This window comes from Hippocampus zosterae, chromosome 13 (assembly GCF_025434085.1).
Source record: "Hippocampus zosterae strain Florida chromosome 13, ASM2543408v3, whole genome shotgun sequence".
Taxonomy (NCBI): Eukaryota; Metazoa; Chordata; class Actinopteri; order Syngnathiformes; family Syngnathidae; genus Hippocampus; species Hippocampus zosterae.
The window spans coordinates 9,062,360-9,086,427 of NC_067463.1; the positions used below are offsets into that span (position 1 = coordinate 9,062,360).

The 24,068-nt window shown below is 45.1% G+C and overlaps 1 protein-coding gene across 6 annotated transcripts in view; it reads left to right on the plus strand.

Moving 5' to 3' along the window:
• The window catches only part of tnrc6c2 (trinucleotide repeat containing adaptor 6C2), a 49,956-nt gene that overhangs the window by 18,870 nt on the left and 7,018 nt on the right, over positions 1-24,068 (plus strand). For all 6 annotated transcript variants that reach the window (XM_052084062.1, XM_052084065.1, XM_052084061.1 and 3 more), the window contains 16 exons: positions 2,466-2,864; positions 10,627-13,053; positions 13,647-13,850; positions 15,773-15,939; positions 16,038-16,115; positions 16,230-16,287; positions 16,369-16,511; positions 16,623-16,769; positions 17,779-17,919; positions 18,103-18,222; positions 18,376-18,459; positions 18,740-19,031; positions 19,856-20,020; positions 20,106-20,297; positions 20,375-20,524; positions 20,879-21,094. In XM_052084062.1, the coding sequence (XP_051940022.1) occupies positions 2,466-2,864; positions 10,627-13,053; positions 13,647-13,850; positions 15,773-15,939; positions 16,038-16,115; positions 16,230-16,287; positions 16,369-16,511; positions 16,623-16,769; positions 17,779-17,919; positions 18,103-18,222; positions 18,376-18,459; positions 18,740-19,031; positions 19,856-20,020; positions 20,106-20,297; positions 20,375-20,524; positions 20,879-21,094 (4,983 nt within the window). The remainder of the gene's footprint in view (positions 1-2,465; positions 2,865-10,626; positions 13,054-13,646; positions 13,851-15,772; positions 15,940-16,037; positions 16,116-16,229; positions 16,288-16,368; positions 16,512-16,622; positions 16,770-17,778; positions 17,920-18,102; positions 18,223-18,375; positions 18,460-18,739; positions 19,032-19,855; positions 20,021-20,105; positions 20,298-20,374; positions 20,525-20,878; positions 21,095-24,068) is intronic.

Genomic DNA, 24,068 nt, shown 5'->3' on the forward strand with positions numbered 1-24,068 from the left:
AGTCAGCTGCTGGTCTCTTAATGACTCTACTGTATTGTGACATCTCAGCTTTGAAACAGATTGTCCCAAAATTATTATTTGGATATATTCTAAGCAGAGTCCTGTAGAGTGTTGTGCCCTTGAATCAAAGAGGTTTACATGCTATTCAGTCCTGAAAAACTTGCATTGTTTCGTGTTTTCCCCCATTGCAGTCTGCTGCACCATAGAGCAGTCTCAAGATGGATGATGGCACAGAGGGGGAGAAACACAAGGGAGCATCAGGCTGAGGAAGATATAAGGCAGAAATAATGGTGATGGAGAGACAGTGAGAGAGAGAGAAAGGGGGAGAGCAGGTGGCTTAGAAAGTAGCTGGGATGGAAAAACAGAAAGAGGAGGTCGTTGAAAACACAAGGGAAGAAGAGGAAGTGCGGCAGGGTGGCATGTGTTCACCATCCTCCGGCCTGATTGACTGCGAGTCTGTCAGGCGGGCTGAGTAGAATTTAATCGGAGATGTGCGTCAGCCACTGCAGTTCCAGGCCAACTGATGGAGGCGCGTTGTCACTTCATCTACATGTGTGTTTAAAATCACAGAGAGGAGGGGGGGAGTGCAAAACATATGTGCCCACTGAGTATTGATGTGTCCTACAAAGATGTATAGGCGTTTGAAGGAAACCAATGGAAGACAGGCGTCAATAACATGTCTTTCCTCTCAACGTATGAAGTGCTGTGTATCTTCATTGGTTGTACTTTCATTTTTGTCATTTCTGCTCTTTTTACATTCATGCTCCATCTTGGAAAGTATTGTGTTTTCGGAAAGGGCCTTTGTTTTTGTTTATTTAACAAGGTTGTGGCAGATTCATTGAATATCGCCGCGCTCCCTGCTTACTTGAACCTCTACTGTGGCTACTGCTCTCAGATAACATCTAACTCTTAACCACGACTGATGTTTTAACTAACATATTTTCTTCACTCTCTGGTTTTCAAAGGCGCTCTCCTCTCATAGAAGCACACACATTCTCTTTTTTCCCTTAAGTGAAAACCGTCTCAGCTGTTGTGTCGAATGGTCTTTTCTGTCAGGGGACTACACAAAACATTATCAACTATTCATCGAAGTGTTTATCCTCAGATCAACAAACTGTTCTTTGCAGTTGCTTGTAGGTCACGAGTCGGCTTTAGCACACTGCCAGTATACAGATTTTGCAGTGGTGAATGCAGATCAAGTGGAAAACATCATCCTCTTCAACTTCCTCAGTTTCTGCACATTCACAGAGGACCTTTTTTTTCCCTCAAATATTTTTTGTCAGCAGATGCGATGGCTGTGTATTAACTCATTCAGTACCAGCCAATTCTGGACCAAGTCTGAAAAGTCGTTTAAAAACGTCTTTGGGAGTGAATGAGTTAAACAATAATGTCACATTACACATGAATGCTACATTAGGTGACTGGCTAGGGAGAGGAATTAGCATGGACATGGCATGTACAAATAACATTCAAATAGCTGCTCCGAAAAAGCCCAACCCAAGCGTGTAGTTTTTGTTTTTTTAACTTTCGTTTGTTGAACATTGTCAAGATTGCTAAAATAAGTTATTTGAATCATACCGTTTTGGCATTATTATTATCCCATTCAAGGAAAAAAGGTTTGCATGTCATGCGCAAACATTAATTCGCCATCATGGCTCTCTCTGGGATTCAATGTATCCGACATCACTAAAGCTCTAATACCATAACAGCGATGAGTTTTCATATATACAAATATATTGCAGTTAGTTAGTTTGCCCTCACTGTCAAAATCAGAATGCATCAGTCACTACAAAAAAAAGTGCTTTCGTCGTTTAAAAATTGTGTTTTTATGAAAGTTTCATTAAAAAAAAAAAAGTCTGTCATTTCAAAAAAAGTGCGTCACTGACCAAAATACAGGGGTGGAAAAACAATGACTTATGCTCCCTTGGCTAAGCGCAGCCTCGCTTGGGGCGCCCTACAGCCAAGGCCAGTCACTCCACATTCATTGATAGCCTAGTTCATATAATGCATATTGTCCCGCGCGCCAACGTGCACCATATTCTTGTTCATGTTCCACTGCTGAAACATCATTTTGAAAGCCTCTCGGATCACCTTTGGTGTGTTAGAACCCAATGGCTTTTGTGAATGCACTGTTGGCTTTTGCATATTGTAGTCCTCGTCCCGCCGTTGTGTCGTCAAGCTGAGCAGAAATCCATATGTTTGTGATGAAACTGTTGTCCCATATATTGTTGTGAATTGGAGAATGAACATATGTAGAGACGGCATGAGGCGTCCTCGAAAACATGTGTCTGCAAAGTAGTCGTGGGTTGGAATAAGTAAAATTAAAAAGTGTGAAGCGAATGTCTTTGTCAAAACGTGACCAGGTTAATATAATTACCTGCTTCATATGACAAAACCCTTCAATTAATATCTTGCTTCCTGTCTGTCTGCTGTCTGTTTTTGTGCGTGTATGCGTCTCCATCCAGTGCCAGAGCCTGCTCCCCCTAAGCCCAGTCCCTGCACAGCCAACCACGTCCACCCTGCCAGCCCTACGCTGCCACTCTCCTTCTCATTTCCTTGTGGAAATGACAAGCGCACCTCCTGCAGTAGCCAGCTCCAGAGTTCCGTTGCCCCTCAGCCACAGTGCACGTCGTCCTCTGCCGGCGCTCGCTACCCACAGAGAGAGGTGCCCCCGCGCTTCCGGCAGCAGGAGCATAAGCAGCTACTGAAGAGAGGCCAGCCGCTGCCTGCAGGAGCCTTTGGTGCTCTCGCGCCCTCCTCTTCCTGCTTGTCACATTCATTACCTTACTCTTCACCTTCTACAAGTACCAGCAGCACTACACCAAAGTCTGCAGAGTTCACTGCAGGCCAACAACACTCACCAGGTTTGTGCGCTTTTTCCAAGCCCTACACTTATTCAGATTTCTTCATTTAAATTTCAACCGTGTGTGAATTTGTTAAATTTTTTTGTGCATCTTTGCTTCATGATTAGATTTTTTTCCCTCTTTCAAAACATGGGGGGAGGAGTGCTTTTCATTCACTCATCAGAAGAAATCTCAAAGCATTTCACTGGTCCCAATAGTTTTTTTTTTTTTTTTTAATGACAGCACAATCACTTTCAGTCGTGTTCTGCTGCTGTGGCTGTTGCGCCTGGATAATTAGCTGGCGTCGTACAGAATCTTCATACTTCCAAAATCATCACTTTTCGGGAGATCCCCAAAATGTTTTTCATCCATTCACATTGCATTACTAAAAATAGCAATCCTTTTCCAACATTTTAGATGGGGCAGTAATTTGTAAATATAACAGCCACACATTTGGATTGACCAATAATACTACAGATTTGTAGAAAAAGCCATTAAATTCGCCACATTGGGGCAAAGGAGGTTTTGGCCTGACATCACTGATTTGTTTTCACACATTCAACATCACACATTAAATATTTACAGCCACTGCACGTCAGACATTTTGCCAAACTAGGTGAATTTGTTTGCATCTTTGAGACACTCCCTCATTTTTATCCTTCTTGTTTTTCATCAGTGCCTTTCTTGATCTGCTCATAGCTTATATTACAACAAAAACACCTGTGCAGTGATACAATTTTCAGCTGTTCTTTAAAGTAAACGAGTCAACAAGCTGCAGTTGGCTATTTTTTATGTGATGAACAGCCCTAGGATTTGTCTCTGCTGAGGGTTTTTTTTTTGGCTTTCTTTTTTCAACTATCAAGACCATACACATCCTTGCATATTTCCTGTCTGAGCTCAGCTTCAAGTAAGAGGCTTCTCTCAGCTAAATTTGGATAGAGGCATTGTTGACACAAGAGGAGAAAGCCTAAGCCTTGACTCAATTTTGAAGCCTCTGTTCTTAAGCAGTTGGGCTCATGTCGATTGCGTTAACCTCAGTCTTTCTGCAGGACTCTCAGGGCCACTTTTACTGCCCAGTCTGGATGAGGTTATGATGATTCAAAAGTTGGAGATGGTAGGAGCCTCAAGTCGTCCGAAGCTTTGTACGTGTGCGCATACAAACGAACACATCAGTGTTGTGGGTGTGTCGCTAGCCTGACCTAGTTGTGTCACCTCAGATCTGTGTCTGCCTTGCAGGCCATCTGACACACACACGTACACACAGACACAGTTCGGTTTATATAAAGCTATTGTATAGTTTTCCTATTTTTCCAAGACAATGAATAAGACCCACGTGCAGTATGTGCGGATATTCCGGCAGGCTATCCAAGCACAACACAAGCTATAAAGACTGAAAGGGAAGCACTATATCGATTCAAGAGGATACCTCACCACCCCAGCCCCCTACACAATCCTCTCACCAGAGATACATCACCCCCCACCCTTTTTCTGCTTCTACATCCTGGTCTATCCAGCTGACCTGGGATCATTAAGTAGTCCAGACCAGACTGGCTTTCCCAGTAGCAGGTGCTGAATTGGGGGTCTTTTAAGACGTGTGGGAACTTCAGCCCAACAGCTGTTTTGTGATCCAAAAGACAGTGCATGTAGCCATAAGGCGCTTTAAGGACCCTTGGCCCTACTGTTGAGGCAGCTTATGTTTGAGTGAGGATCTGACTGCCTGGAATAGGCCTTTCCGTAATGAGGAAATCCAGACAGTTTTGATGTAAATGAACAGATCAGTCAGTCTACGCATCCATCCATGTACTGTACCCTTCTTGTAACTCCACTGCTTATCTTCATTGAGGTTACAGGTGAACCGATCTGATCTCATAACCTAGAACGGTTACCTGGCTTTCGCAGGGCGTATATAGACAAATAGCCATTCACACCTATTGAAAATTGAACGTCTTCACTAAACTTAATATGCATGTTTTTGGAATGTGTGAGGAAGCTGTAGTAAACCCACACCAACATGGAGAGAACATACAAAGACCCCACAGGGAGGTCAGCTCCCAGATTCAACTCCCCACATCAGAACTGTTGGGCAGATGGGCTAAGCACTAGTTTGCAGATCCTTTTTCCAAAATTACACTTAATCCTGACATCTGTTATTCTAAGCTTTTAAAAAAATCCAAAAACACTATTGCCCTAACGAATTTTGAATAACGGTTGCTTTGTTTTGTTTTTTGATACATTTTTTTAAATGTACACATCACAACAACACATTAAATAACCGCAATAGTATTTGGTCCAAAAGAAGCCCTGATGGTTTTTATTGCCTATTTTTGTGCTCTCACGCTCAAAGGAGTGGCAGTGAAGCCCTTGGTGGCCTAATTAATCCAACTACGATCAGTGAAACAACAGAAGTCACCATTGCTGCCCCCCCCCCTTTTTTTTCTTTGCCCAGCAGAGATACTGACATGAATGATGAGTTTTATATCCTTGTATGACTATTCCCCCCACCACTGGGAAAAAAAATAAGCGCATGCCTCCTTTGGTCCAAGTAGGCTTTAAAGCTCTCCTCAAAGAGTAATGGATCAGACCTATTAGAATGCAAAATACTACTAAATGTTCACTCTCCTCCCGCTGCACACCACACTGACTCGTCCAATCCAGTGATCCATCTATCCAACTCAATATATGCTCACATTAACTAGAGAGGAGTTGCGTCACCTTTGTTTTTGCTCAATGCTGCATGTACCAACCCTCCCCCTCTGGACGTCTCACTTGCACCACTCCGCTCTCCCGATCACTGTCACCACTCCTTCCATTTTTTTAAATTCTTGGCTACATGCCCATTTCTATGTAGACAGCTTGATTTATCAGTGTTAATCTCTTGTTTAGTTCATGCTTTAGCTCTTGTAGTCTGTTGCCATCCAGATTACAGCTATGGCATTTACATTCATTGCATGTAAACTGTTGTCATGCGCCAATAGTCCCCTAATTATCTGAGCACTTTTCATGATCACTAAGCTTTGGTCCGGATGGTTAGCAATGAACAGGCCGCAGATGCATGCACAGACCTGCACATTCATGCATGCAAACAGGCAGCTTTGTTCCCATTTGGGAACATGAACAGAAATAAAATGGGAACCTTTGTTTATTTTTTGGGGGTGAGGGGGGGAAATAACCAATGAATGGCCTCTTCGTTGGATTGAGAATGAAACAGCACTTTGGAACTGTCACTTATATATTATGGATGGAGACAATTTAACACTGCCAGATTTTTTTTATTTGAATGTCAGGAGAGGGAGTTGCAGGAAATGAATTTGATGACTTAAGGTGGAGGAAAGATAAGATGATCTCTATTTTATCTATAGCGTTATAACCACATTTATTTACATGTATATTGTTAGGCATCATACAATAAAATGTAGTAATATGCGAACCAATAGTGTTATCTGCACATCAATAGTATTATTTGCCCCTTGATTCCATGACACAACCTCACCTATGCGCTATTGGTGCCTTCTCGCTGAATCGGGTACTAGAAATTGTATCTGACATGTTCCGACATTAATGGTGGCCCGATGGCCAGTATAGCACTGTGTCGAGCCACCGTGTTCCTTGCAGATACTGGCCCAACGGTGCAATCTATTGCATAAGTAAATACAATGATATTGTCACATTTTGTGATTTTTACACCAAATTTTTCATTTTATACTAATATTGTATTTTAATATAGTATAAATAATACATATATACAAAATACAATATCGAATTTTATACTGTCCAGGAAAAAAATACAGAAGTAATGTTCTTTCATCCATCCATCCATCCATCCATCCATCCATCCATCCATCCATCTTCTACCGCTTATCCAGGGCCGGGTCACGGGGGCAACAGCTTTAGCAGGGAAGCCCAGACTTCCCTCTCCCTAGCTACTTCTTCCAGCTCTCCCCGGGGATCCCGAGGCGTTCCCAGGCCAGCTGGGTGACATAGTCTCTCCAGCGTGTCCTGGGTCTTCCTCGGAGTCTCCTCCCGGTGGGACATGCCCGGAACACCTCACTAGGGAGGCGTTCAGGAGGCATCCGAATCAGATGCCCAAGCCACCTCATCTGGCTCCTCTCGATGTGGAGGAGAAGCGGCTCGACTCGGAGCCCCTCCCGGATGACCAAGCTTCTCACCTTATCTCTAAGGGAGAGCCCAGACACCCTGCGGAGAAAACTCATTTCGGCCGCTTGTATCCGGGATCTCGTTCTTTCGGTCACGACCCATAGCTCGTGACCATAGATGAGGGTTGGAACGTAGATCGACCGGTAAATTGAGAGCTTCGCCCTTTGGCTCAGCTCCTTCTTCACCACGACAGACCGATACAACGTCCGCATCACAGCAGACGCTGCACCGATCCGCCTGTCGATCTCTCGCTCCCTCCTGCCCTCACTCGTGAACAAGACCCCAAGATACTTAAACTCCTCCACTTGGGGCAAGATCTCCCCCCCGACCCGGAGGGGGCACTCCACCCTTTTCCGACTGAGGACCATGGTTTCAGATTTGGAGGTGCTGATTTTCATCCCAACCGCTTTACACTCGGCTGCGAAACGCTCCAGTGAGAGTTGGAGAGCCCTGTTTGAAGGAGCCGACAGCACCACATCATCTGCAAAAAGCAGGGATGCAATACTGAGGCCCCCAAAACGGACCCCCTCAAAGCTTCGGCTCGCCTAGAGATTCTGTCCATAAAGGTTATGAACAGAATCGGTGACAAAGGGCAGCCTTGGCGGAGTCCTACCCTCACTGGAAACGATTCCGACTTACTGCCAGCAATGCGAACCAAACTCTGACATCGGTGGTATAGTGACCGAACAGCCCGTATCAGGGGGTTTGGTACTCCATACCCACGAAGCACCCCCCACAGAACTCCCCGAGGGACACGGTCAAACGCCTTCTCCAAGTCCACAAAACACATGTAGACTGGTTGGGCGAATTCCCACATACCCTCGAGAACCCTGCTAAGGGTGTAGAGCTGGTCCACTGTTCCACGTCCGGGACGAAAACCACACTGCTCCTCCTCAATCTGAGGCTCGACTTCCTGACGGACCCTCCTCTCCAGCACCCCCGAATAGACCTTACCAGGGAGGCTGAGGAGTGTGATCCCTCTGTAGTTGGAACACACCCTCCGGTCCCCCTTTTTAAAAAGAGGGACTACCACCCCGGTCTGCCAATCCAGAGGCACTCTCCCCGTTGACCACACGATGTTGCAGAGGCGTGTCAACCAGGACAGCCCCACAACATCCAGAACCTTGAGGAACTCCGGGCGGATTGCATCCACCCCTGGGGCCCTGCCACCGAGGAGCTTTTTAACCACATCGGTGACTTCAACCACAGAGATAGGAGAGCCCACCTCAGAGTCCCCGGGCTCTGCTTCCTCCAAGGAAGACGTGTTGGTGGAGTTGAGGAGGTCTTCGAAGTACTCTGCCCACCGGTTCACAACGTCCCGAGTCGAAGTCAGCAGCGCCCCATCCCAGTAATGTTCTTTAAAAAGCTTAAATAATGCAATTATGCTAAATATTAACTAATAATTTAACTTAAATACAGTTGAGTTGAGTTACCATATTATGTCATGAGTACCAGTTCTAACAGAGCTACAACAACACAGCCCACTCAAAAAGTCTTAATGTGGGACTCCGCAGTATCTGCTCAGACCAGGTTTCAAGCGCCCAACGTTCTAATAGGTGAGTGATGTAAACTGTTTTTCATTCATTAGTCAAGCAGATTCACCATTGCGTGGCTGCCCTGTTGTACTATTTGACGTGGAACGTGCCAATCCAGGGCAAGTACATCCTAACCGAGCTGGTACTGTGCAGTGAGAAAACTTTGTCCTTTAAATGTTTGTAAGACTGGAGTGGTGAAAATGTCGTCCTTTCAGATGACGATCAGTTGTTGTGACCCATTTTAAAGCCTTCAGGAAAGTTAACGTGCCAACAAGAGGACACAAAATACACACAAGGTTTAGGGGTGAATAGAACCAACACTCTCCTGAGGGAGGATCGTATCTTATCTATTGCTGTGCTTCAGGACTAATAAAATATGTTGCTCTAAAGATAGTGTTGACAGATCAAAGACAGTAGTAATATCAGTTGCTAATAATGCCGTCTCTTCGTGTAAGACATCTAAGCCACTTTGGTTTGTAATTGAAAAGACCATTTGTGTGGTTATGTCTAGTTGCTTTCTGTACCGTCTGATTTGACAAGCAGACTGCCATGCATCTAATCAGCAATTGAAGTTGATTTCGACGTGTTGGTTACTTCTGTGGTCTATTTCCAGAAACATTCATGCTTTTTTTCCCCCTCCAAATAAACAGTGTCATAAGGCAGAGAAACCCCTTCCTTGCCTAAGGCCATATTACAGATGTAATGACAGATTGCTTTTGCTGTAATGTAGGGATTTCTTTTTTCCTTTGTCCAACTGATTGTGTGCCAGCATTACGGAATATGCATGCACCATCAGCCCGATGACCTTGTGCGATAAAGCCACCTGCGAAATGAAGATAAATGTTTGGAGGCAAAAACCGCATTCCCAGCCGCTCTGTTGTGTGTTGTACTGTAGCTTCAAGGCACACACGCATGCATGCACTTATAAAAGAACATTTGAGGTCTATGGTTTGACATTGCATCAGTTAAACAGTTTAATTTAGATTTTTCGGCACTGTTTATCGAATAATACATTGTCCTTTTTCTCTCTACATGGTGGAATTTCCCTCTTCATATGCCTGGTTGACCTGTGTGTTGTTTAGATAAATGATAAGAATTTGTATTATTTGAAGACGATCGCATGGCTGGCTCGTGGGGATCAATAGCTTTCCTTTCTCTCTGCCTCTTGAATTAACAAAATCATTGATTACTTGTCTCATGATCGATTCATTTCCCTTTTATAGCACTGATTCGATCAATTAGTAGTCCCGTCCACTGATGGGGTGCCACTGGGGCAAATAAGATTGCTTGTGTGCAGTGGAATATAAATGTATTAATAAATTAAATACTTGCTGGGGATGTCCTGAGTTTCTGGTTTCTGGAACACAGCGGCTATGTTCACAGATAGACTAGACTTGCTGTTGTATGCAGTGGGTGAGGCATATTTGCAGACACTTGGAAAAATGTGTTTCCTTTAGTTTTAACGTGTGTTGGGGGTGGAGTACGAGTGTTGGCTGTGATGGATGTGAAGTCAACTTGGTTTCATTCCGATAAATGTGCAGCGTTCCACTGGGGCTTTCCTTTAGTGCCTCCTGCTAACAAAGCCACGTTGGTGACAGATGCTCCTCGACTATGCTGTGTGTTTGATGAGGGAGAGAAATGGATAAGGGAAGAGGCACAGTACACAAAGCAAGACAGAGCATCGCTCACAATATAACAACAGATTAGGGCATCCCAAGAGTGAGGAAATAATATGTTTGAAAAAGTGGAATAGGAAGAGCAAGGGAAAAGTTGTTTTGGTTCGGCTGACTGTATGATATGATATATACATGTACTACAGGTACAGAGCCCTCCTCTCCCTCTATCCGCAGGTGACTTGAACAAAAACTCTTCATTATGCTCAACATCATGGTTGTTACTGAAACCATTTTATCCCACCAGATTTTGGGAGCACCGCTTTAAATTGGTGAAATCCATAGATTTAATGTGTTCTCTGGTCCTGCACTTATTCTTTTGGATTTTTTTGTCATGTTCTTCCATTCTCTTTATCATTCAATTTGTTTTGCTCAATCTCACTTTTAAAGTATATCCAACTTTGTTTCATTTCTCATTAGACATATCCCCGAAGAGTGGTCCTTCTGCCCAGATTTGCCAGTGGGGCGCCTCCTTGAATGCAGACAGCATTTCCGGTGACAACAGTTGGAACAAAGGAAATATTGACAGAAGTGATACAGAAGCTTGCCGCAGCAGTGACCTCGGTCAGCCTCCGGCACCGGCATGCCCCTTTGGCTCAGCTAGCTTCAGCACAGACGCCAGCACTGTCACTACCGTTAGTGGTACTTTTCTGACTATGGCCACGGGTGCCACAGGCCAGCCGGCCCACTACACATCTCTCAAATCTAACAATAATATGATGGCAGGACCTGGATCAGGCAACACATTGTCAACTAACAGAGGTTGGGGCTCAGATGCCAAACAAGATGGAATGAATAGTGGGTGGGTCGGAACGCCCAATCACTGGGGCTCACCCGGTTTTAACTTGAATCTCAATCCCAGTGCCAACCCTTCTGCATGGCCTGTTCTCGGTCATGAGGGTGGTGGTGTTATTGGCTCAAATGGTGTCTCAGCCTCATCTCACCCACCAGGCAGTGGGAATGGAGATATTGGGAACGGGAGCCTTGGAGGCACAAGCACTTGTGGCGGAGGTTGGGTTAGCATGGTTGGTGCTAATGAAAATGAACAGCAGCGCCCTTCCACCATCCCAAGCTTGTCCTTCAATATGGAAACTAACCTTAACACTGATGGACCAAACCACACCAAGCAACAAGCTCAGGAGCCTATGAGCCCTATCCATGGGTTAACAGGCTGGGGAGGTCAGTCGCCTACTGAATCATCCCAACTCAATGGAGACACAACAGGCAGCTCTGTCTGGAGCGGTGCTGAAACCAAGGCAGCTGATTCCCCCAAGGACTCTGGCTGGGACGCAGCCCCCCCTGCGGGCCTCTCTGCTTGGGGTCGCCACGGTAGTGGTGGTGGCGGGAGTAATGGAAGTGGTGGCTGGGGCGACTGGGGGAAACCCTCAGGAGGTGGAGATGCATCAAAAGGCTGGGACTCTGTTGATGCTGTCATTTCAGGTCAAAGTTCAGGTCAAGAGCAACAACTTGGCTCATGGTGTAAGCAGCCCGGAACTGCCCCAGCAAGTGAAGGTAGTGGGGACAGCAGAGATGGCCATTCTCACCACAGAGAGAGGTCCTCAAGCATGGATTTTACCCCCGTGTTACCCCGACAGGACCTGGATCCTCGGGTGCTGAGTAATACGGGTTGGGGGCAGACTCCAATCCGACAGCATACCGTGTGGGAGATGGAAGAAGCAAACTCTGATGATGGGAAAAGCAACAGCAGCTCAGACACATTTGAAAGTTCCAGTTCTAACAGTGGATCCGCATGCACCAACGGAGGTGCCGTCAACCCCAACATAAGTACAAATCCGAGGCATGGATCTGATGCAAAACATGAAAGCGAAGGATCGTCAGGCTGGGGAGCCCCTCCACCCCCGCCAGTTGAGACTGCTTCGGGATGGGGCGATCACCCACATTCACAGAAAGAAGCCACTAATGGGACCACCAGTGGCTGGGGAGACCCCTTACCTACCAGTGGACCTAAAAATGTAGGCATGACATCTTGGGGCTCTGAGGACAAGTCACCTAGCTGGGACAGTGACATGACAAAAAGCCAGTCCACTAATTGGGGGGAGGGCACGATTAGCTCCCGTGGTTGGGGAAGTAGTAATGGGGGCACCAACAGTTCTAGCACAAGGGACTGGGGAGAACCAGAACGCAAGAACAATGGGTCACCCAGCAGCTTGTGGGAAGGGGAAGGAGGAAATGGAGGTAATGGAGGATGGAAGGAAAATCCTAGAGGAGGAATTAGAGGAGGTGGTAAACTTGCTTCTTCTTCTGCAAGTAGCGGCACTTGGGGAGAGAACGCCCGTACCAGTGGCCCAGTCCAGAGCACCTGGGGCTCCTCCAAGCCCACTGAAAGCAGTGGCAGCAGCACCGGTAGTGGTGGAGGGGGCAGCATTGGTTCTTGGGGAGGTCCTGGTTCTGTCAAACAGAACACCTCCGGTTGGAGCAATGTCAGCAAACAGGACCACGGCTTGGAATCTACAGGTTGGGAGGAGCCCTCCCCTCCCTCTATCCGCAGGAAGATGGAGATTGATGATGGAACATCCACCTGGGGTGATCCCGGCACATACAGCAAGACTGTCAATATGTGGGATCGCAATAATCCGAATAATAATCCAGGCAACAGCGGTCCACCCCCCATAAAGAATAGTGGCATGATCACACCCAACAATAATAATTACTCTGTCGGCCCTAACAACAATCACCACCACGGCCATCCAGTGCACCACCATCCTCACCATGGCAATGTGCCAAGCCATATCCATCAACATCATGGAAACAACTATGGGCCACCCAACAGTTGTGCCCCACACCCAGGTGCGGGTCCCCAGAGTCGACCTCCTCTTGCTAACCCAGGTAAAACAACGGTCCTTGCATTATCTAACATACATTGACCATCTTGTATGCGCTCAATAACTTTAAAATGGTTAAAAGCTGTTTTAAATAATAAATCAGATCAAGTAAAAGATATTTTTCAATCGTTGTCAGATGATGTGACGAAATTACCATTAAAACTATTTTCGAGGTTTGTAATTATTCCAAGGATTATATCTTCAAGTAATTATTTTGTGGTGATTGTTCTATGGTTCTTCTTCTGGTTGTTGCACATCTTAATGACGATGCATGCCGAATCAAGTCTGTCCATTTATTTCGATTTTTGGTACGCAGTTCAAATGCGTCTCGTTGAAGATAAAGGCTACATACATACACATTAAAGACGTCAATACTTTTAATGAACAACTCTAACCCCTCTCTTTTTGATTGTCCCCACTGTGAATCAATTGGACTGCATTAACAAATATTAAAGTGTAAAATTAGTATTCCTTCAATTTGTAGGAACAATACAACCATTCCCAGTTAGCAATTAGCATCCTTGATTTTGATGGCATTTCAAATCGCTGTGCCGTATGAATGACCCCTTTCAGAAAATTCCCCCGTCTGTTTTCCAGGCTGGGGAGAACTTCCCAGTGTTCAGCCTAAGTCAGAGCCTGCTTGGGGAGAGCCTGCAGCTCCAACATCAGCTGTGGACAACGGCACCTCTGCTTGGGGCAAACCATCAGGAGGTGTCAGTGGATGGGGAGATGGTGTCCATGAGCCCACTGGACCTTATGGCAGGACCAACGGACCCTCCTCTGCTGCACCCTGCAAGACTGGTACATAATTGCCTTTGTATACATTGGTGATAATAATACATTTTATTTGTGGGCGCCTTTCTAGAAACTCAAGGACACCTTACAACAAGCAGTTAAAATCACGAGTACAATGTTAAAAAACTACATCAAATAAGATAAGAAAAAATACAACAAAATAAATAAATAAAACAATGGCTTTATGGTCTGAGTGAATAGGCTTGTCGAAACAGATGTGTTTTGAGGCGGGATTTGAAATGTGTTAATGAGGCTGTATTACGAAGGTCAGCGGGGAGTGAGTTCCATAGCTGGGGAGCAGAGCGACTGAAGGCTCTATTTCCCATGGTGACGAGGCGAGCAGGGGGGACAGAGAGGAGGACAGAGGAGGAGGAACGAAGAGAGCGGACAGGCGTAGGAATATGGATGAGGTCAGATAGGTATGGAGGGGCTAGGTCATGAATGGATTTGAATGTGAGTAGCAGGATTTTATATTGAATGCGGTGTAAAATGGGAAGCCAGTGGAGATGTTGGAGGACAGGTGTAATATGGTTTATGTATGGCGTGAGTGTGATAATGCGGGCGGCTGAATTTTGGACCAGCTGAAGCTTATGGAGGGTTTTTTGAGGGAGACCAAACAGAAGGGAATTACAGTAATCGAGTCGCGAGGTGACGAGGGTGTGTACAAGTATAGCAGTGGACTGAGGAGTGAGAGAAGAGCGGAGCCGGTGGATGTTTCGAAGATGATAATATGCAGAACGAGTGATGTGGTTGATATGTGAGGTGAAGGAGAGGGTGCTATCAAGGATGACACCCAGACTCTTGACCTGAGGGGAGGGGGAGATGGAAGAGCTTTCGAAGGTAATGGAGAAATTGTTTATTTTGTTTAGATTGGATTTAGTGCCAATAAGGAGGAATTCAGTTTTATTGCTATTCAGTTTGAGGAAATTTGAGGTGAACCAAGATTTTAATTCCTGCAGGCAGTTGGTTAGGGAGGATGGTGGAAGTACGGTATTAGGTTTGGTAGAGATGTAGAGCTGGGTGTCATCCGCGTAGCAATGAAAATGAATGTGATGTTTCCTGAAGATATTACCCACGGGAAGAAGATAGATTAGAAATAGCAATGGGCCAAGGACAGAACCCTGAGGAACACCTGAAGTGAGGGGAAAGGGGTGAGATCTAAAACGTTTGAGCTGGATAAACTGGGTGCGGTCAGAAAGATAGGAGCGGAACCAGGAGAGGGGGATGCTGGTGATGCCAATGGAGGAGAGTCTGTCGAGGAGGATGGAGTGAGAGATGGTGTCAAAGGCTGCACTGAGGTCAAGCAGGAGGAGGATGGCGAGTGAACCGGAGTCAGCAGAGAGAAGAAGGTCATTGCATATTTTGAGGAGGGCAGTTTCAGTACTATGGAGGGGACGGAAGCCAGATTGAAATTGTTCGTATAGCTTATTGGAGGAAAGATGGGTGTGAAGTTGAGCAGCTACTGTTTTCTCTAGAAGTTTGGAGATGAACGGAAGGTTTGATATGGGACGAAAGTTGTTCAAGTCGCAGGGATCAGAGCCAGGTTTCTTCAGTATGGGAGTGACAGCAGCAGTTTTGAGATGAGATGGTACAATGCCAGTAGAGAGGGAAGTTTGAATAATGTTAGTGATGAGAGGGGAGAGGGCCGGGATAGAAGCTTTGATGTCTGGTCCTGAGGAGTCTCTAGTGGGTCTTAATAATCTGAGCAATTTTGCACCTTGGAATGTTTTCGGGACCAAGTGCAGAGTGCTGCATGACGTTAACTCACAAGCAATGTGTTCAAACGAAAACAGTGCCATCAAGTGGTCAAGATCAAAACTACCCGCTGTGCTGATTTAGCTAAAATTACATTTGTATTAGGTTATCTTCGCAAGTATCCTCCCTTTTTTTCATCTTTGATACAAACCCACACTTGATTCTTTCGTCAGGTCCTAAACCTATGCAAGACAGCTGGGGAAGTGGAGGGGAGGAAATGGGCATGTCTTCGGGCCAGTGGGACACTGAGGATGGGGACATGTGGAGCAGCCCCACCTCGCTGGAGAGCAGCTCCTCCTGCAATTCCTGGGGCAATGGATCCAAGAAGATCCCGAACAAGGTAAATATCTACATTTCTACATATTTTATAGACATGTCTACACGTGGACACACATTGATCATGTGATTATTTAAATGTTTGACTTGGTGTCTCTTCAGGGGAAGATGATGAACAAACCAGATGAGACATGGATCATGAATCGTCTCATCAAACAGCTCACCGACATGGGTTTTCCGGTATGAGTCATTTATTCTACAAATGTTTAGGCTGATGTGCATAATTTATAAGCCTTCTTTAAGGCTAAGGTTTTATTTACTATTTGAGGAACTTATTTAATCACTGTCTTACAGAGAGATCCTGCTGAGGAGGCACTGAAGAGCAACAACATGAATCTTGACCAGGCCATGAGTAAGTTCACTTTTTGTGTGAGTGGTGTGTCTTTGTACGCATGTTTCAAATATTATTTACAACATTACACCCCCCACTCAGGCGCTCTGCTGGAAAAGAAGACTGACCTGGACAAGCGTAGTTTGGGCATTTCTGATTACAGCAACGGCCTGAACAAACCACTGGTGTGTCGACCATCCATGCTCTTGAAAGATCCTTCTGACCGCAATGCCTTCCTTGACAAGGTAATAAGCCACCTGGATGGCCTTCGGAGCTTTAAAGAATGTCAATCACTAATCTTTGTTACTCTTCTCACTATTTGTCGCCTTCATTACTGTTTTATTCTTCTGTTCCAGGATGGTGTTCTTTCCAACGATGCCCCCCCATCACCATTTATGCCTTCCCCCAGCCTGAAGCTCCCCCTGGCCAACAGTAGCCTTCCCGGGCAGGGTCTGGGACCGGGCAACTCGGGGCTGGCCATGCAAAACTTGAACAACAGACAGGTATTGTTTATGACGTCTCAAAAGTCGCTACATTGTCGAGGAGCTGTATAATCATAAATTCTATTATTGTCTCTATTGTTCACTTATGTTTGAATGATGAATGTGTAGCTCCCTTTTCACAGCTCGGAATTTCTTTGGCCTTCAAAAAATATCTAGTCGTTAAAAACAGTAATACTGCTCAACAGCAAATTGAAATTGGAAATGGCTATGTGTATAAATTAAATGTATATTTGACGCCGATGTGAAGAATGTTTTTTGTTTCCAACACATCTGGGGTTTTTTGTTGTTGTTTTGATTTTCCTTTTTAAGTTTGACCCAGAAAAGCTAGCTCAATGCGAATTTTACCATGTGTTGTAATTTATGGTGATGACGTTAAACCAGAAATATTACTTGTGGTCCGACCGATATGGACTTTTTTATGCCTATATATATTAGTGTATGCTCTCAGCATTTTTTCTGCAGTAGTGCCAATCATGCAAGAGGTATTGCCTATCCCATTCTCATGAATATGTTACATCACTTTAAAGATTTTTTTTAAACAGTCAAAATTAATGTCTATCATTTCAGTCAAGTCAACAGTATTTATAGAGCACTTTCAAACAGCCATCGCTGCATACAAAGTGCTGTACATGGAGCAATTTAACATGCACAATAAACAGTAAGACCAATCGGTAATAAAGGCGGTAGAAAGCACCAAACAGTAAAATCAAGAACAAATCTAAGTCATGCTGAGTCGAATGCCAAAGAATACAAGTGAGTTTTGAGGAGGGCTTTGAAGATGGGCAGCGAGGAGGCTTGCCGAATGTTCAGTGGGAGGTCATTCCAGAGAGAGGGACCAGCAACAGAAAAGGCACAATCCCCTCTGAGCCTCATTTTAGTTCTTGGTACTTCTAATAATGTCTGGTCCACAGTGGACTGATGGATACAGTCATACAATTGTAAATGACTTTGGCCGTTTGGAAGTAGGGTATGTATAAAAAGAATAAAGAAAGAAATTGTTTTGTTCCAGATACCCAGTGGAATGTTTGGCAGCAGTGGAGCAGCACACGGCCGTACCATGCAGCAGCAGCCTCCTCAGCCACCAGTGCCACCTCTGAGCTCCTCCATGCCTAGTCTACGTGCTCAAGTGCCTCAGTATCTCTCCCCTCAGGTACATGAACACACATGCACCCAAATGATTCTGCCATTAAGCCATGCATTTTACTATATCAACTTGTCTAAACACTTCCTACTTGTACATAGCAGTATGTAGTAATTATGTTCTTTCCCGCTGCTTTTGTTTCCTCATGAATTATAACAACTTACCCGTCATTCCCCCCTCCACCCTTTGCAGGTCCAAGCACAGCTCTTGCAATTTGCAGCAAAAAACATTGGTCTGAACCCTGCACTTTTAACCTCACCAATAAACCCTCAACAAATGACCCTATTGTACCAACTTCAGCAACTTCAAATGGTGAGTCGCACCGTCTGATCAATAGACATTTTTGTAATCACATTTCTGATTCAGTGTATTTAACAATCTATTTCAAACCCTCTTCTTTGCTTTATTTTTGTGTATGCGTGGCTGTACTGCAATGTACCTTTGCTTCCCTCTTTTTTTTTTCAGGCATACCAGCGTTTACAAATCCAGCAGCAGATGATGCAGGCGCAGCGTAATGTTTCCGGTCCCATTCGACAACAAGAGCAGCAAGTGAGTCAACGGGCACAACGCTGCACTCACAACATGATGTGATGATCAATGTGACCCACTTCTGGAGCATGACTGCATACGCTGACTGCAAAATCGATTCAATACTGTAACAACAGGAATGGATAACGTCTCATTGTTACGTCAGTAGTTGCTCAAGTGTTGCTTGCGTGGGTGAAGTTTCTTCTTGGTGTTCATACTTCCCCACATTGGTATTTCTGTCCCTTAGTATTTCTGTCCCTTTCGTCACCTTTTACTCTGCCGTGTGTCTGCCCACTCCTAGGTCGCACGCACAATCACCAACATGCAGCAGCAGATCCAGCAGCACCAGCGTCAACTCTACCAGGCGCTGCTGATGAAGCAGCAGCAGCAGCAGCAGCTTCCCTCCCATTCCGCCTCCTCTTCCTCCTCCCAAGCTGGTCTGCATGCCCCCGGTGGCCCCACCGGAGGCCCAGGATCTGCAAAATCAAGCCTGGACCCTTTCACAGGCCCGCATCATGCCCTAGGCCTGGTCGACACACTGCACACCAAAGAGCCGCTGTCTTCACCCAACGCCTACAGCACCTACCCTCTTTGTGAGTCTTTAACAGAGAGCAATTAAGGTTTCTATTAGTTCAGTCACTGTGGATTTGGCAACATCCTTGGTAGCCATGGTAACAACGAGTCGGTGATTGTTACCACAGCTGTAAATTTTGGCTTCTCCCTTCCAATAAAAGAGAACAATGAATGGAGGTAATTACTGTGGATGAAGTACTTATTGCCTCAGCAGCAGCAGCCAAGTTGAAACACAATCCGCATTTAACTGACTTGTTTCTTCAAATAGTAGCTCATGGAGTTTATTTACTTAACAGGAAATATTTTGTTTTGCATGATAGTTTTTGTAGAGGAGGCCTGTATATGTTAGAATAAATATACTTTTATTTCATGGGACAATTTCGCTTTAAACTCCATAAATGTCAACCTCACAGATGCCTTGTCTGCTCAGGAAGCAATGTATGGTATACTGTAGTTGTCCAGTCTGTCCAATCAGTAAATGCAAACGTAATTCCAGCCACACAGTAGTAGCACCAGGCCCCCCCCAAAAAATGTTGAAACGCATGATAGAAGCATAATAATAACTTGAGACAAAGTGGAAATACGGTCTGCCATTTATTATTAAATGCTATATGGCAAAAAAAAAACATGCACAAAAATAACAAAACATAAGTCATATTTTCTTTAAACTCTTAAATACTACAGTATAAATATGCTGAATATGAAATAATCATTGAAACATGTCATAAATATACCTACATTGCAAGGGCCATCACAATATGGCCACCCAAACAGGCTTAATGTATTATTTTGTTGTATTGTTTGTAAAAGTATGTGTTTTTGAAATCTTGCATCCTGTGTGCAGCTGGACTTAATCCAAACATGAATGTAAACTGCATCGAGGTTGGGGGTCTGTCTCTGAAGGAGCCCCCTCAGCCCCAGTCCCGCCTGTCCCAGTGGACGCACTCCAACTCCATGGACACCCTGGGTGGCAACACCTCAAACCTGGAGAACAACCTCAACAAACACGGTGGGTCAAACATTCATATCTTGGATCATCCACAACAACAGAAAAGATGGATTCAAGTCACTGTGTGCTTTTTGGTATATGCTAGGTGCCATATCTGCTGCCTCAACCTTGGGGCCACCTGGGAAGCCCTCACAGCTAGAGGATTCCTACAGCCCATACAATCTGATGTCCAGCTCGGACTCCCCCGCCAGTTCCTTGGTACCGCCAGACAACTGGGGCCAAGGCAAGAACCCCAATGAAAAGATCACCAACGGCACCAACATTAACTGGCCCCCAGGTGAGTACAAAGATAAATGAATAGCAGTGGTCTTTGCCACCGCATTTGTGACAATCTACTTTCTTTCACATCCTCAGAATTCTGCCCGGGTGTGCCATGGAAAGGCCTTCAGAACATTGACCCTGAAAACGACCCCAATATGACCCCTGGTAGTGTCCCGAGTGGTCCTACCATCAACACAAACATCCATGACGTTAACAGATATCTTCTGCGTGACAGGAATGGAGGTATGGACACTCACATGATATGCTTCAAGTCTCTAATCAGCACAGCCAATAACGCAAAGTCATCCTGATTTACCGATTAATGAAATATAGGCAGTACAAAAATGTTGGCACGCCACCTCAACAACAAAATTGTACTCACTTCCTCGGCAACCATCTGCACCTCTGCCAACCACAAAAAGGAAGGCCTCACCTCAGATGGCAGTTAGCAGTTTTCGTGTGATTTTTTTTTTCCAGAGGAATTCACCAGTAATTCAAGAAGTGATGCTTAAGTACACTGCGGGAAGCACTACGAGAAGGTTGCTTTCTAACTTAGTCATGCATCTGTTTTATTTCTTACCTTTGGCTTTGTTGAAGGCAAACTGTCCGATGTAAAGTCCACCTGGTCCACTGGGTCCATGACGCAGAACCAAGCCTCCCTGACTCATGAGCTGTGGAAAGTCCCTCAAGGCCCACGCGGCTCAGCAGCCCCGTCCCGACCCCCACCGGGCCTCACCAACACCAAATCTTCCTCTACCTGGGGGGGCAACTCACTGGGACTGTCCCAGGGCTGGAGTGGCTCTTACTCCTCGGGTGAGTCAAAATATTGTGATGGAATTTCTGATTAGAAATTAAGTTGTCTTTCAATATCTCTATTTTATGTGTATGGCAAAAAGTTCAACAAAAAAATAAAAATACGAGAGACCGAGTTGTAGTTTGCTGGCTACAATTTTTTGTTTCAACAACCCTTCTGCGAGGATGCCTTTAATAACCTTTGCGTACCCTCGTCTAACACAGAGGAACTCACCTCTTGGTTCGACTCGTCATGCCGGGCCATCCTGGATTTGGTGGCTCCTTCAAAAATTGTGCTGCCAAAGCCTAAACCCGAGCCATGGTTTAACGACATTACCCGCGCAGCTAGGCAGGAGTGTCGCAAAGCTGAACGCAAGTGGAAAAGAGACAAATTGCATGTCTCTTCTCAAATTTGGAAAGACAGCTGGCGTATCTACCAGCTCACAGTAAAAGAGGCCAAAAGAAAATATCTGTCGGACCTTATTCTAGCCAACCGTCACAACCCTCGTGCACTATTTAAAACGATAGATTCTGTACTCAAACCCCCTCTGCCTACTTGCTCGGATTCTTCAGCCGAGATGTGCAACAGATTCCTTCAGTTCTTTATTGATAAGGTCTCTACAGCTAGGATTCCGGTCCCAAATACCGCATCTGACCCCTCTGTCCATGTTCCATGTTCAGCTGTCCTAAATTCTTTTGATACTGTGTCCTTGGCGCTTTTGGAGGATGTAGTTCGCCAGACGAAGCCATCTGGCTCCCCTTGCGACTCTCTTCCCCCACGCTTCTTTCAGGAGGTTCTCCCGAGTGTTGGTGCATCGGTCTTGGATATCATCAACAGCAGCCTTTCTTCTGGTGTAGTTCCCCAACAGTTTAAACATGCTGTGGTCCAACCCTTGATCAAGAAACCTGGTCTTGATCCAGATGAGCTGTCAAGTTACAGACCCATTTCCAAACTGCCTTTCATTTCCAAAATTCTGGAAAAAGTGGTGCACATGCAGTTGAAACTTTTCTTGGATGAACATAACATCTTGGAGGTCTTCCAGTCAGGTTTCAAGACGATGCATAGCACGGAGTCAGCCCTGTTACGCGTTTCTAATGACATCCTCCTGGCAAATGACTCTGGAGACCACGTGTGTCTGGTTTTATTGGACTTAACTGCAGCATTTGATACAGTGGATCACAGTATTCTGCTGACTCGTTTGCAGCACTTGGTGGGCATTGGCGGGAGTGCTCTTGATTGGTTTAGGTCCTATCTAGCTGACAGGACCTTTTGTGTCAGCCTTGGCTGCTCTGAATCACGCACTGCTCCCCTGTCATGTGGTGTTCCACAGGGCTCAATTCTGGGGCCTCTGCTGTTCTCGCTGTATCTGCTCCCATTGGGTTCCATCTTAAGGAAACATGGTATTCCTTTCCACTGCTATGCAGATGACTGCCAGATCTATGTCCCACTGAGCAAGAAAGACACCTTCTCATTAAGGCCACTCCTATCCTGTCTGGAAGAAATCAAAACCTGGATGGCACAAAATTTCTTGAAGTTCAACGAAAAGAAGACAGAGGTGATATTGTTTGGCCCCAGTGGACCTTGTACATTCCATCCTGTAGACTTGGGCCCCCTATCTCCTTATCTGAAATCAACGGTCTCAAACTTGGGACTTAAACTGGACAGTGATTTCAAACTCGATCGGCAAATTGGTGCCGTTGTTAAATCCAGCTTTTTTCACCTTAGACAGCTGGCCAAAATAAAACCTTTCCTCTCACATGAACACTTTGAGACAGTAATTCATGCTTTTGTCACATCCCGGCTCGATTACTGCAACGCCCTGTACTTTGGAGTCAGCCAGTCCTCCATCAAGCGCCTTCAGCTGGTACAGAATGCCGCTGCTCGCCTCTTGACTGGTACTCGTAAGAGGGAGCATATAACTCCTACTTTGGCATCCCTTCACTGGCTCCCCATTCATTTTAGAATTATTTTTAAGATCCTCCTCTTTGTTTTCAAATCTCTGAATAATCTCGCGCCACCTTACCTCTCTGAGCTCATCCGCCCCTACACCCCTGCCCGGCGCCTCAGGTCTGTGGACCAGTCTTTGCTAGACGTGCCAAGAACTAAACTGAGGCTCAGAGGGGATCGAGCCTTTTCTGTTGCTGGTCCATCTCTCTGGAATGACCTCCCACTGAACATTCGGCAAGCCTCCTCGCTGCCCATCTTTAAATCCCTCCTCAAAACTCACTTGTATTCTTTGGCGTTTGACTCAGCATGACTTAGATTGCTATTGGTTTTACTGCTTGGTGCTTTCTACCGCCTTATTACTTATTACTTATTACTGATTCGTCTTACTGTTTATTGTATATGTTAAATCGCTCCATGTACAGCACTTTGTATGCAGTGATGGCTGTTTGAAAGTGCTCTATAAATACTGTTGACTTGACTTGACTTGACTTGACTTGACTGTTTGTGCCGTCAAGTAAATATAACATAAAATATCCTGTATGTGAACCACACTGGCTCAATGAAGCATGTTAAGTGTCTGTGAGTAAAAACAATCAGTCTTGAACGTATGGGCAGCCTGGAAAAATAATAGTAAAAGGAACAAAAAAAATTTGAATAATGAAGACAGTAAATAATAATATTCCCTTTACAAATATAATGCAGAACAGCGCTGCAAATCCTTTTTTTTTTTTAACAAAATCTCACTAGGAAACCTTTAATCAAATGCGAGGCAGACTTGGTCAAAGAGCAGAGATGACATCTGCTCTCTATTGATGTCTTATCTTGTTGAACGTACCCTGCTAAACTGACATCCTGAGGTTTACCGGCTCGCAAGGAGGCCTCATGTCAACATTGTTTCTCTAAACTGCTTTGCTCGTCAGTTGTGCCCTTTACAAAAAATGTTGGAGTTGGCGACGCTTTTCGTTTAAAAAAACAACAACAACAATAAAAACTAAGAAAAAAAGAAAAATCACAATTTAATACTTGAAATTTTTGAATCAAGTATTT